The 13,309-nt window shown below is 46.8% G+C and overlaps 1 protein-coding gene across 1 annotated transcript in view; it reads left to right on the forward strand.

Annotated features, from left to right (window-relative positions):
- BBX (BBX high mobility group box domain containing) overlaps positions 1-13,309 on the forward strand; it is a 118,772-nt gene that overhangs the window by 61,810 nt on the left and 43,653 nt on the right. The window contains 1 exon segment of the mRNA XM_033146682.1: positions 12,692-12,862. Coding sequence (XP_033002573.1) covers positions 12,701-12,862 — 162 coding nt within the window. The 5' untranslated portion in view covers positions 12,692-12,700.

Consider the following 13,309-nt stretch of genomic DNA (forward strand, 5'->3'; position numbering starts at 1 on the left):
ACCTCTTGCTGTTAAAGACAAAACTCTAAACTTTTTTTAGTGGAACTCTTTTGTGCCTGTGAAAATAGAGAATGATGAAACCCACACTTGATGCTTTTTCGTACAGTTATTGCGCTATGTATGATCTGTATATTTTAACATAATATGTGAAATATCACCCTGGAAGTATCTCTTTCAATGAATCTGGAAAATTGGCCCTGACACAGATCCTCTGGTGGCAATATGCAGTGTTTACTTTATATAATATCTGCCTCTTTTTATTGATATCAGAAAATGTAACAGGAGGATGAAACAACAAAAAATGAAAACTAATTTGACAGAATTTTAATTGCACACTTCTGAAATAAGTAATGCAATAGTCTTGAAAATTTAATAAACAGTGTGCAGTTTATTTTGAAGAATGTTATCCATACTTTTGTTTGCTGGAACAGATTTCTTTCCACCTTGTATATATTACTTATTGTGTATGCCCTTGACAGTTTCTTGATCTTTAATAAGATTCTTGGATAATGTGCTGCTTCTAATTTCCTCTTAGTGAACATATCAAAATGGTTTATATATCTGATCAGGTCTTTTGGACTAAGTGCAGGAATTCTGCTATGGCTAAAGCTGTGGATGTTTTATCTTTATTTGAGTTTATTAGAGTAATTTATATTTTCTTTCCCATATCCATGACTTTAATATTTTTAATACTAAATTGACAGATTACATGGGCCTGACACCATCACACATTCTTAGCAAAATGCCTCTGACTAGCGTGTGTGCTCGCAGACCAGTTCTCTATACAGAACAGCATAGTAGTGCTGCTACATAGGATTCAGGATTTAGAAGACATCTGAAGGCAGCCTTGTTTAGGGAAGTTTTTAACGTTTGATGTTTCATTGTGTTTTTAATATTCTGATGGAAGCTGCCCAGAGTAGCTGGGGAAACCCAGCCAGATGGGCGGGGTAATGTTGTTGTCGTTGTTAATATTAATTCTATTTTGGTGCATTTTCCAGAGGGACAGGGGCAAGATTTGGGGCAATGAACAATGTTTGGAGCAATGTTACATGATGCCCAACAGCACAATCCAAACCCAAGATCTGCCTGGATGAGTGTTTGGTTTCGGTGGAGCTTGGGCTTTCCTGGATAAGTTGGGGCAATGCCAATGTAAGTCCCTCCCCACTGCTGAACTGCAGATAACACTAGTTTAAGTCCCTTACCCTGACTCAGCTGGCGATCAGGCAGCATGAACTTACAGCAGTGTAGGTCCCCCAAAAAGAATGTTCTGGGAGAGTGGGCAGAGTTTGGAATAGGGGGAAATTATGCTGATCTAGATTACACTGGCTTCCTATAGACAGTATTTCTCTTGACAAGAGCATTGGGGGGGGGGACCTTATATCCCCCCTCCAGAGCACCTGTATAATTGAATGAAACCAGAATCTAACCAGAATCTTGAAGTCTTAGAAGGGGGTGAATGAAGTCTGCGGAGAAAGAAGTGGTTGAGGTGGGCTTAGCATCTGCACATTTTGCTCCTGAAATGTCCTGGAGAGTTTCACAAACACACACAGGTAGGGCAATTATTTGCAGCAGGCTTGTTCACAAATGCTAGCTGGGCCTAGTAATGTTCGTACTGCAGGCATTTTACTTTCATTTGAGCTGCCTTATTAAAACACACTGGGTTGTTGAACTACAGGGGCAACACAAATCACAGGTTTAACTAATAAACAAAATAAACTCCAGGAAATGCAATCTGCATATTTCACCCTTTCAGTAAAGCACAGTAAAATATTAGATTCTGTTAATTGGGAAATTAAATAATTACATTCCGAGCAAGTCATTTGCAACACATAGAGCGGTGTTGGGAAGGCTGTGACCATTGAGTTGTAGGCAAAAAGCAGGAACAATCATTTGCAATGCACAGTACAACTTCCATTATCTCTGGCTATTGGTTATGCTGACTTGGGGCTGATGGAAGTTAAAGGCCAACAATGTTTGGGGGGCAGCAGTTTCCCCTGACATAAAGACTCACAACAACCATGGCTTGAATCCAAACTTAGTCATCCTTAGAGCTGAGAGATGGGACTTGATGGAACTTATTTAGTTACTCATTTTTTAATTACTGATTCTAAGTATTGATTTCAATGGGTCTGCTGTAAGTAAAACCTAAGTCTGGATCTAGCCACATGCCATTATAAATATCTCCCTTCTGGGTTTAGAAAACCCTATTAAGTTTTTGTTGCCAATTGGTTTTAAGCAGTACGTCATTTTGGAAAATTCACAAGTACAATAATAGAGTGCTTAGAATCATGCTGTGGGATTACTCATATTCTGTGAAGATTTTCTTAATCCTATTAAATGTAGGGAACAGATTAGTGCCAGTTTTAGTTGGTTGTAAAATAGTAACAATTCAACACGGCCTTTTCGTGTGAGATTGTTTTGTATGCTACTTTGCAAGCATTTCTCTTTTTTTGGCTTGAAGGTTTTTAGTATTATTTCGGAATGATTGGATACTTATAACAACTGCTGAATTAAGTGAAGAGAAGCACAATGACAAGTCTATGGCATAGAATATTTTTTTAAAAAAATATTGTATATTAATTTTCATTTTTAACATCACAAATAAAACAATATAGCTCACAACACATCAGTTACTATTATTTTAATATTATTTATTACATTTGTATGCCACCCTTCATCCAAAGATCACAGGGTGGTTCACAACATCTGTAACGACGTTCAGTGGCTGTTCATGAGTGAAGCCCAGACACAGGAACTTCTAAGCTAAGTTCTTTATTGTGCTCAAAAATCTGTACAGTGAGAGCAAAAGAAAACACTTCCATCCCTGACTAGACAGATCCCAGGAATAACTACTTCCTGTTCCTTGCCCAGCAAAACCAGCGTGGGATCCGACGTGCACCCCTCCCCTCCCTGCTTCTGGGCGTGGGAATCTGATCCTCCCCCCAGCCTTCCCCCCGGCCATAAGGCTGCTTCATCGTCTCGCCTCTACCCCTCCTCCCTGCTTCTGCTGGCTTCTCACCACTTGAGGAATGCAGGGGGGAGGAGGAGGAGGAGGAATCTTCGCCTTGAGAACTCTCCTCGCTGGAATATAATTTAGGAGGATCTCGGTAATTATAATGCTCTTTCGCTTTCTCCAGCAGCCCTGAGGGGGGGTTCCTGACACCCACCCCCCCCTCAAAGCCCCCCTCCTCCCCCGAGGCTCTGGGCTTCACCTGCTGTACTCCCCCCTCGTTTCCCTCTGTTAGTTCGCCCCCCTCCCCCCTGAGGGGCGATACCGGGAAACCCCAAAAATCTTCCTCCTCGTCTTCCGTGGATGCGAAGATGTCTTGGAAACCCATGGGTAACCCGACTTCCACCTCATTACCCTCAGGGACCTCATCTTCCCACTCTGACTCCCTTTCTGTGTCGTCCCGCTCCCCACCAGACCGGAAACCCCAAAACTCTTCCTCACTGTCATCCGTGGGAGCAAAGACCTCCTCCCACGAGCCCCTCGCCGGCTTGGGCTTATGTGGAAACAAGGCATGGAACTCATGCACTAGATATTCCTCCGAGATGGTGCCTGCTGGTACCCATGTGTTCTCGGACTCTGGCTCCCCTTCCCATGCCACCAGATACTCCAGCTCACTTCCCCTCCACCTGGAATCCAGGATCTCCGTAACCTCATTGTAGGAATCCTCCTCTTCTAACACCGGGGTTGGTACCTCCTCCCTGGCCTCCCTATGAAACCGGCTCCCTTCCCTATACTTGGACAAGAGGGCACGATGAAACACGGGATGAATCCGCATACTTTCCGGCAGCCTCAAGCGAAAGGTGACTGGATTAACCTGTTGGGTTACCTCAAACGGCCCCAACCTTCGGTGCACCAACTTCTTACACCCCCTCCTGATGGGCAATCCCTGTGACGAGAGCCACACCTTGTCTCCTACCTGAATGCTTTCCCCTTCCCTCCTGTGCCTATCCGCATCCCTCTTGTAGGTCTCCTTGGCCCTCTCCAGCGTTTCAACTAGCTGCTGATGCACCCTCACCATTTCCCCAGCCAGCTCCTGCGCCGCCGGTACCTCCAGGACCTCCTCGTCCCTGCCCGGGAAAGCTCGAGGATGCCGCCCGTAGTTGGCCATAAAAGGGCTCATCCCTGTGGTGACATGCTCTGCGTTGTTGTACGCAAACTCTGCTAGTGGCAACTTGTCCACCCAATCGTTCTGTCTCTGGTTCACGTAACAACGCAGATACTGCTGCAACACCCCATTGGCCCTCTCCGCCTGGCCATTGGTCTGAGGATGCCTGGCCGTGGACAGAGCCACCTCCACCTGCAGCAAGTCCATGAGCTTGCGCCAAAACCTAGAGGTGAATTGCCGTCCACGGTCCGAAACAATCCTCGACGGCAGGCCGTGCAGACGGAACACGTGCTTGAGAAACAGCTTGGCCGTTTCTTCTGCTGACACTGCCCTCGGGCAAGCTATGAAGTGACACATTTTGGTGAACAAGTCCACCACTACCAACACCGCCGTCTGCCCCTGGGACCTTGGCAAGTCGGTGATGAAATCCACCGAAACTACCTCCCAAGGCCCCCTGGGCGTGGGCAGCGGTTCCAACAGCCCCGCTGGTGCCACTCTCTCCCCCTTGGCCCGTTGACACATTTCACACCCCTGCACATACTCCTTTACATCCTCCCTCACCCCTGGCCACCAAAAGTCCCTGGTTACCAGGTCCATCGTCTTTCGCTGACCAAAGTGACCTGCTGTGGGAGTGTCGTGCAGCTGCTTGAGTATCTTGGCCCGCAACCCCCCATCTGGAACGTACACTGCCCCCTTGCGGAAAAGCAGCCCCTCCCCTTCAGCAAAGTCTCCCTCTGGGCTGCCCTCCTTAAGCTCCTGCAGCTGCTTGCGGGCGAACTCATCGTCCTTGGTCAATCTGGCAATTTCCCCCCTAAGGTCCAAGGTCCCCCCGCAGGCCCACTGCTGCTGACTGAAGACATGTCTCGGTTCCGGGGCTCCTTCGTCGGCCAAGTACTCGGGCTTCCTGGACAAGGCATCCGCCCTGACATTCTGTTCTCCCGGGACGTACTGGATCTTAAAATGGAAACCGGCAAAAAACTCTGCCCATCTGATCTGCCGCTGGTTGAGCACCCTAGCCGTGCGCCAGTACTCCAAGTTCTTGTGGTCTGTGCCAGAAAGTGCCTCCACTGTTTGAAGGCCGCATAAATGGCAAGCAGCTCCTTGTCCCACACTGTGTAATTGCGCTCAGACTTGTTCAACTTTCTCGAGAAGAAAGCGCACGGTCTCCAATCACCGGCCTTGTCTTGCTGCAAAAGCACGGCACCAATTGCGCGGTCTGAGGCATCTGTTTCCACCCTAAGTGGAGCGTGCGTGTTCACGTGCACCAGCTGCTCCTCCGACGCAAACACCCTCTTCAAACGCTCAAATGCCTTTTGGGCCGCCTCCGACCAGACGAACTTCTTCTTGCCACTCAAACAGTCCGTTATGGGCCCCGCCACCTTGGCAAAGTTGGGAATGAATTTGCGGTAGAAATTGCTGAACCCAAGGAACCGCTGCACATCCTTCTTGTTCCTAGGGCTCTTCCACTCCAGCACCGCCTTCACCTTCTCGCCGTCCATGGCCAACCCCTTGTCGGTTAAACGATAACCCAGGAAGTCCACTTCTCTGGTGTGAAACTGGCATTTCTCGAGCTTGACGTACAGCCTATGCTCCCGCAGCTTCTCCAACACCGCCCTGACGTGACGCACGTGCTCCTCCTCGTTCCTCGAGTAGATCAGGACGTCGTCCAAATAGCAAACACAGTTCCTGTAGAGGAGAGGACCCAGCACGTGATGCATGAAGGCTTGGAAGCAGGGGCTTCCCGCTTGCAAACCGAAGGGCATAACTAAATACTCATAGCTGCCCAGGGGGGTAAACATGGTGGTCTTCCACTCGTCCCCCTCTCGCACTCGTATCAGATTATACGCTCCGCGTAAGTCCAACTTAGTGAAAATCTTGCCCTCGCGCACCCTCGTCAACAAGTCGTCGATGCGGGGCATTGGGAATGTGAGGGGTTGCGTCAAGGAATTCAGAAATCTATAATCCACCACCAGTCTCTTCTGGGTGGTGTCTCTCTTGTCCACAAAGAAAACGGGACTTCCTCCGACTGCCCGGGACTCCCGTATGAACCCTCGTCTCAGGTTCTTGTCAATGAACTCCTTGAGCTCATCCATCTCCTGATCCGACATGGCATAGAGCTTCCCCGCGGGCAACCTTGCTCCCGGCACCAGGTTGATCTGGCAGTCGTAAGGCCTGTGGGGTGGTAGCCGATCGGCCTCCTTCTCACTGAACACCTCCGCGAATTCTGCGTAGATTTCAGGCAGTACTCCACCCCCACACATCTGGACCGCTGCTGCCAACACCTTGCCATTGTAGTCACTCCTGCCACCCAGACAATGCCCCATGCAATGTGCTGATCCGAAAGTTAGTGACCTCTGGTGCCAGGCCACCACCGGGTCATGCTGGTTGAGCCAGCTCATGCCCAGTACAATGGGCGGCCCTGCTAAGGTGGTGACATTAAAAGCGATTACTTCCGCATGCCTCCCTATTTTCATGCGCATTGGAGGGGTTTGATGGGCAATTTCCCCTCCCAACAACTTCCTTCCATCGATGGTTGTCACCTGCAACGGAAAGTCTAATGGAAGCAGATGCAACTGATGCTCCAAGGCAAAGTCTCTGCTGAAAAAATTCGCACTGGCACCTGAGTCAATTAAGGCTTCCACTTCCAAGGGGTGACCATTGGGAAGCTCTAGCGTCACCTTAACCACAATGCTGGGCTTGGGCGCTTCTGGCCGGGGCACCTTCACTTCCGTTCCGCCTGGCTGCTGGCCCCTCCTTTCTCCAGCCAGGCTGCCTCGTTTCCCTGTGGTTCCACCTTCTCCCCCTCAGGCTGAACGGTTCCTGCCATGCCCTGCCACCCCCTCCTCTGCGGGCATGATCTCGCAAAATGCCCCGTTTGGGAGCAGACATAGCATTTGAGACCCGTCCGAGGGGCCTTGCCTTCAGCCTTGCGCCCCGCTCCAGGCCCCTGGGATGGCTTCACAGGCGCCCCCCCAATCTCCATCGGCTCTGGCTGCTGTACTCTGGGCGCATGGCCGGAACTGCCTGGAATACGGTTGCTTAAGAAACGCTCCGCCCTGTGCGATCCCTTCAAACGCGCCCTCTCCTCCAGCCTCACGCCCACGGAGAGAGCGCTCCGCATCAGTTCATTCATGTCCTTCGGCTTAGGACAACGTGCCAACTCGTCCTTCACTTCCTCATTGAGCCCCGCTTCAAATAAGGCTTGGCTCTGTTCGGATGATAAGTCCCAATGCAAGGTATGGCAGAGCATTGAGAATTTTGACCAATAAGCTCTCACGGTCATGGCTCCCTGCTTGAGCGCTAGCAGCTCCTGCCTGGCCACATCTTTCTCGACCGAGGATGTGAACATCGCATCCATAGCATCAAAAAACTGCTTAAGGTCCTGCAGAGCAGCATCCTCTGATGCAATTAAAGGCCTGATCCAGGCCCTGGCCTCCGCCTCCAGATGAGTAATCACAAATGCAACTTTCTCCCTGTCATTGGTGAACTCCGCCTCCTGCAGCTTCAGGGCATACTTTATCTCAGTCTTAAAATCCAAGTAATTCCCGGGGTCCCCACCAAACTTGCTCACCAGCGCCCCCAACTTACGGCCAACCGGTGCCTTCTGCCCCCCCTGGCTCAGCTGCCTGTGTTCCTCCAGACGCGCGCTGAGCCTGTCGGCATGGGTCTGTAGCTCACCATTCCTCTGCTGGAGCGCTGCCAGTTGGCTCTCCCTCTCTTCCAGTCGGGCGTTAACCTTCACTGCATAGGCTTCCAAATCCCCCACTCGTTTCTGCAATGCTGCAATCTGCTGGGCCGCCTCTGCCATCCCCTGCTCGTCCGTGCTCATCGTCTCCCGGTAGCAGCCAAAAGATAAGAGGCAAAGGGGAAAAGAAAATAAAACCTCTCACAAACAGCCAGCAGGGATTCCTGGGATGCTGTAACGACGTTCAGTGGCTGTTCATGAGTGAAGCCCAGACACAGGAACTTCTAAGCTAAGTTCTTTATTGTGCTCAAAAATCTGTACAGTGAGAGCAAAAGAAAACACTTCCATCCCTGACTAGACAGATCCCAGGAATAACTACTTCCTGTTCCTTGCCCAGCAAAACCAGCGTGGGATCCGACGTGCACCCCTCCCCTCCCTGCTTCTGGGCGTGGGAATCTGATCCTCCCCCCAGCCTTCCCCCCGGCCATAAGGCTGCTTCATCGTCTCGCCTCTACCCCTCCTCCCTGCTTCTGCTGGCTTCTCACCACTTGAGGAATGCAGGGGGGAGGAGGAGGAGGAGGAATCTTCGCCTTGAGAACTCTCCTCGCTGGAATATAATTTAGGAGGATCTCGGTAATTATAATGCTCTTTCGCTTTCTCCAGCAGCCCTGAGGGGGGGTTCCTGACAACATCAAAATACAAAATGAGAACACAAAATAAATAATAAAAACAAAACAATAACCCTCTCCCAAATCAACCATGTTGCTTTAAAGTAGCAAATCAAATTCTTACAGATCACTCCAAAAAAATCTTTCCACATATTATTATGAGATAACGGGAAGTTATAAACACATTCATCTTGATGCATATAATCAAAAAACAGTTGCCAAACATTATAAAAAAAAAACAGCAGCATGCCATGCCGTGTTTATTGCTAGCACCCGATAATTATATTGTTGTTGCTACATAACATCCAGATTACAAAAGACACAATGCTAACAAGTGACTTGACCACAAACTGAGAGGTAAGGTCTGAAACCCAAACATCAAACCCTGAAGATAAATCCCCCTTCAATTAATTTACTCCAAAATATTGAAATTCCACCCGGAGCCCCTAAATTGGTTCCTTTTGCATTATTGCACCAGTTCAACTGGCTACTACCTTGTTTCCTGAACACCTTGCGACTCAAACGTTTTGGCTCCTAAATGCTGCAAACCTGGAAGTGAGTGTTGCGGTTTGCGAACGTTTTTTGGAAGCCGAACGTCCGATGCAGTTTTCTCGGCTTCCAATTGAGGGCAGGAAGCTCCTGCAGCCAATCGGAAGCCATGTCTTGGTTTTTGAACGGTTTCAGAAGTCGAATGGACTTCAGGAATGGATTCTCTTTGAGAACCAAGCTACCACTGTAGTGTGCTTCTTGTCCCAATTCAAGATGCTGTTTTCAACTTATGAAGTGTGCCTGGGACATACATACGAGCCCACACACGTTGGACATGTAAAGAGGACTTCATTAGTAGGAGGGGAAGAGGGACACACACACCTCGGCCCTGCTCCCCAGCATCTGTGTACAGAATCTGAATGTCTTACAAAGGAGTCTATGCTCACTTAGAGCTTTCAACATGTAGGCTTTCAAGCAACCAGGTATTGTAATGTACCGGTAATCAGAGTCCACCAATGTCCTACAAGGAACTTCAGTAAGGACTGCTAAGGTGTAGCATTGTTGTGCCAAGCCTTGTGCTGGAACTTCAGCAAACTGTCTCTCGGTGGCCTTCTTGAGAGCAAAAATTACAGACTTTTTCCACTCTCAACATTCTGTGTGCCTATGAAAGGAGCTATAACAATGTGCCTCTACTATGATAAAATGAGTTTTCATGGTTGGGTGAAAAGTACTATGTTGCCTAACTTTTCACAATTTACATTACTGCTAAATTTCTCATCCTTTTAATATTAACATGCACTTTCTTATTTTTGAAAATTGCAAAATAAAAATGAGGGCTATAGTTTAAGCATACAGTTTAAAAAGAAAAGAGTATGAGTTACAAATAATTAGCATTTATGTGGTAATATCATGTTAACAACATGTCAAAAGGTTTTAATTAAAATTACATAGGCAATTAAATATATTATTCTAAAATGGTGGCATAAGGTAAAGGCAGCTCCTTAGCAACAGGAATATGAGAGTCTTTTCATTTTTTTTTAAATCTGGGAGTAAAAATGAACATTCTCATACTCATGTATGAAAACAGCTTTGCATATTCACATTTTGCAACCTGCCTTTTCTAATCTGGGACTTCTTATACTCATTTGAGAGCTGACTATTTAAAAAAAATAAATTTATTGGTTTGGTTTTTTTGAAAATAACATCTCCCTTAACAAAAAAAACTTGGATGTATACAGCATAAAAATACACAGTCAGTAGGCTAAAGCATAGAATATGAATTAACCTAAAGCAACCAAAAAAGTTGACTGCAAAGATTCAATATTGTTTTTCTTATTTATGCAATCAATACAAAAGTACCAATCATCTTAAACGAGTCTTTCTGTCTCTAGCTAGTCATATTTTGTTGGTCAGCTTTGGGGTTGGTAACCAAACCCAGTTAAGCCAATTTCTCCAAGACTTTCTGTAAGGTCCTTGGATGGTTGCTCATGAGTAACCAGGCAAAACTCCAGCTGTTCCTTTAGTAGTTTTATTGTGCATACTATGTACAGTGCAGAGTTTAAAAGTTCATGTCTGTATCAACCGTCTGCAGAATCCGGGAGTGGCCCCTTCCGGTTCTGACCCCAACGTAAGAGCTTCAGTATACGAAATCCCCGCCTCCCCTCTTTTCGTTTCACACCTCTGCGCATTTGGGGTGACGGAAATGGCATGTCTCTCTCCTCTCCCTCTGCGTGAGGGGGAGTGCAGGGTCTCTCCAACATCCCCAGAGCCTCGGCTCTCAGTTCCCTGGTGTGCCTCCCCCTCCCTACTGGAGATATTGCTGTCTCCCCTGCTGGAAGAGGAAGTGCTAGCATCCCGAGAGCCCTTCCACCACCCTGCACTGAGCCTGGGACAGACCCCTGACACTTTCCAAAACCAGAGTATAACAAGTCTAACTGGTAATGACAGATATCCAGTACTGAATGACTTGTTCCCCAGTGGTATTAGGTAAAGGTATCTATGAAAACCCTGTCTTTCGAAAACCTGACACCTTAACGTAATACCACCATTTCTGCTGTCATGTTTCCTTTGTTTCACATCCTTGTGAACAAAATGGTTTAAGAGAAAGTTGCATGTGTGCAAGATAAAGAGGTATGAAGTGCCATTTTTGCAATGTTTTTAGGACTGTTTATATACTGGGCCATTTCTTCAGGTTCTCCTGTGTTAATATGTTTATATTTATCACAAAATATTTTTAACCCTGAAACGCTGTGGGTAATATTTCCCCAGTGCCATGAAGTTCAGTAGCGAACTGAGATACCTTGCTCCAAAGGAATAAATTATAACTTAGTGAAGAAAGTTATGAGCTGCTACCAAACTGTTTAAAGTCACCTGTGTATTAGGGAACTTGTGTGAATATGTTAGGGATGCCCAAATTAAAATACTTAGGATTGCATATGAACAGCGGGTGCATTGAACTTTCACTGAAAAGTTATCCAGTTTTTGAGGAGCATAATGATGACCTAAAGTTATAGTTCTAACTTTAGCTTTAAGTATTTTAAAGGGTTGTTTTTTGGTTAGCGCTAGGCAAAAAAATCCGGATCATACTATCAAATGCCATTACTGTATCAGATAAAGCAGCAAACCCTTCCACTCCCTACCCAACTGAATCTTAAGCGAGAGCTCCTCTTATAATCCTGCTGTATACATCATCCTTTTGTCTAGTGTGACTAGTGGTGTGGCAGAGGAAGAGCACAGAGGAGTGACATCTTTTGGAGTACCAAGGTAGTTGATTGACTTGGTTAACTCTGGCTAGCGAATGAGCGGACAAGGAGGCTTTATTGTGAGAGATTAGCATAGAGGAAGTCAGAATGAGGAAGTTACTCAAGCAAAGGTAAAATACTTCTTTCCTTTGATGAGGTTCCTGCTTCATGCCAGAAGATTAAATGGTAATAGATCTTTGCAAGGTTGCCTGCATTTCTAATTACAAGGTGAATGCATCCCAGATAACTGGAGATCTTTTTTTTTTAAAGCTCAAGAGTGTTTTGCAAGTTGAACCGAGGCAGTGAGAAGTACACACCACTGGATTCAATAGAACTTCCACCCAGGAAGCCATGTACAGAACTACAGTCATGCTGATCCAAATAAAATGTGTCTTATTCTATATACTTCTGCTCTTTCAGGGCAAATCTGTATGATAGATCAGTGGTGGGCAACTGAATCTGATTCTTCCAAATGGAACATTTTTCTGTCTACAGAGGAAGCATTTTTAAGGGACACTGGTTTGTGGGTAATGGCCTCATGGACCAAACTGGGATACATATTGGGCCTAATTAGTCCCAATAACTGAAGGTTCCCCACCACTGTGAACACTTGAATTTCCCTTGGAGGTGTTGCTATGGGAGCTGTCACGATGAGCTTCTGGGCTTACTACTACACCACTAAGTGTATTTTGAGACATCATAAAAAAGGAAGAAACATCTGTCACAAATTCATAGACTGCTAGTAGTAATCTGGTAAAACAAATGTGTGCATTCTCCTACCTATTTTGTACTTGGCTGCTCATGCAGATGTTCCACTAAAATCTACAGAGCTTATTCATTCATAACGTAGTAGGACTGCATCTGTCAACATCCTTTGGGTAGCATATTATCTATTGGGGATTGAGATTAATAATTCAGCATTCAGTAGTATAAACTGAAAAAGTGTGTTCAAGAACATATTTGTTTTTTACGGGGACATTTTATTTCTGCTAGGTCACAGTAATGAAAGGCAGCAATAGGAATAAAGATCATTCAACAGACGGAGAGGGTACTGGGAAACGACCAAAGAGAAAGTGTCTTCAGTGGCATCCACTACTTGCAAAGAAAATCCTTGACTTTTCAGAAGAGGAGGAGGAGGAAGAGGACGAAGAAGATATTGATAAGGTGAACCTATGTTGTCAAAAAGTAGAGCTTTAGTATGATATACGTTGGAGATTTGTTGCCTGTGCAAGCCTTCTAAACCCATTTGGAAATCAAATTCATAGTTTTTTTAAAAAATATCACTCAGCATCATAGCTGTCAACTTTCGGATCTGAAAATAAGGGATTAGCAGCCTCACCTGACAGTCACATGGCAGTGGTGGGCGGAGCCAGAAGCAAAAGTGGGCGGAGTGAGGAGGAGGCGGGGCGGAGTCCGGGTCCCTCTAGTCCCGGTTCCTGTGCTGGGGCACGGCACAGCGCTGGAGGAAGAGGCGGTGTGAAAGCGCCGGGGAGTCATTGCCCGGCGAGACCGACGGTTCCGCTCTCCACACACACATCCCGCCCCTACTGTCGCGTCCGCCTGCCCATCATTTCCTTCTCTTTACGGCGCATGCTCGGCGATGTACCTTAC

The sequence above is a fragment of the Lacerta agilis genome, chromosome 4 (genome assembly GCF_009819535.1).
Source record: "Lacerta agilis isolate rLacAgi1 chromosome 4, rLacAgi1.pri, whole genome shotgun sequence".
Lineage (NCBI taxonomy): Eukaryota > Metazoa > Chordata > Lepidosauria > Squamata > Lacertidae > Lacerta > Lacerta agilis.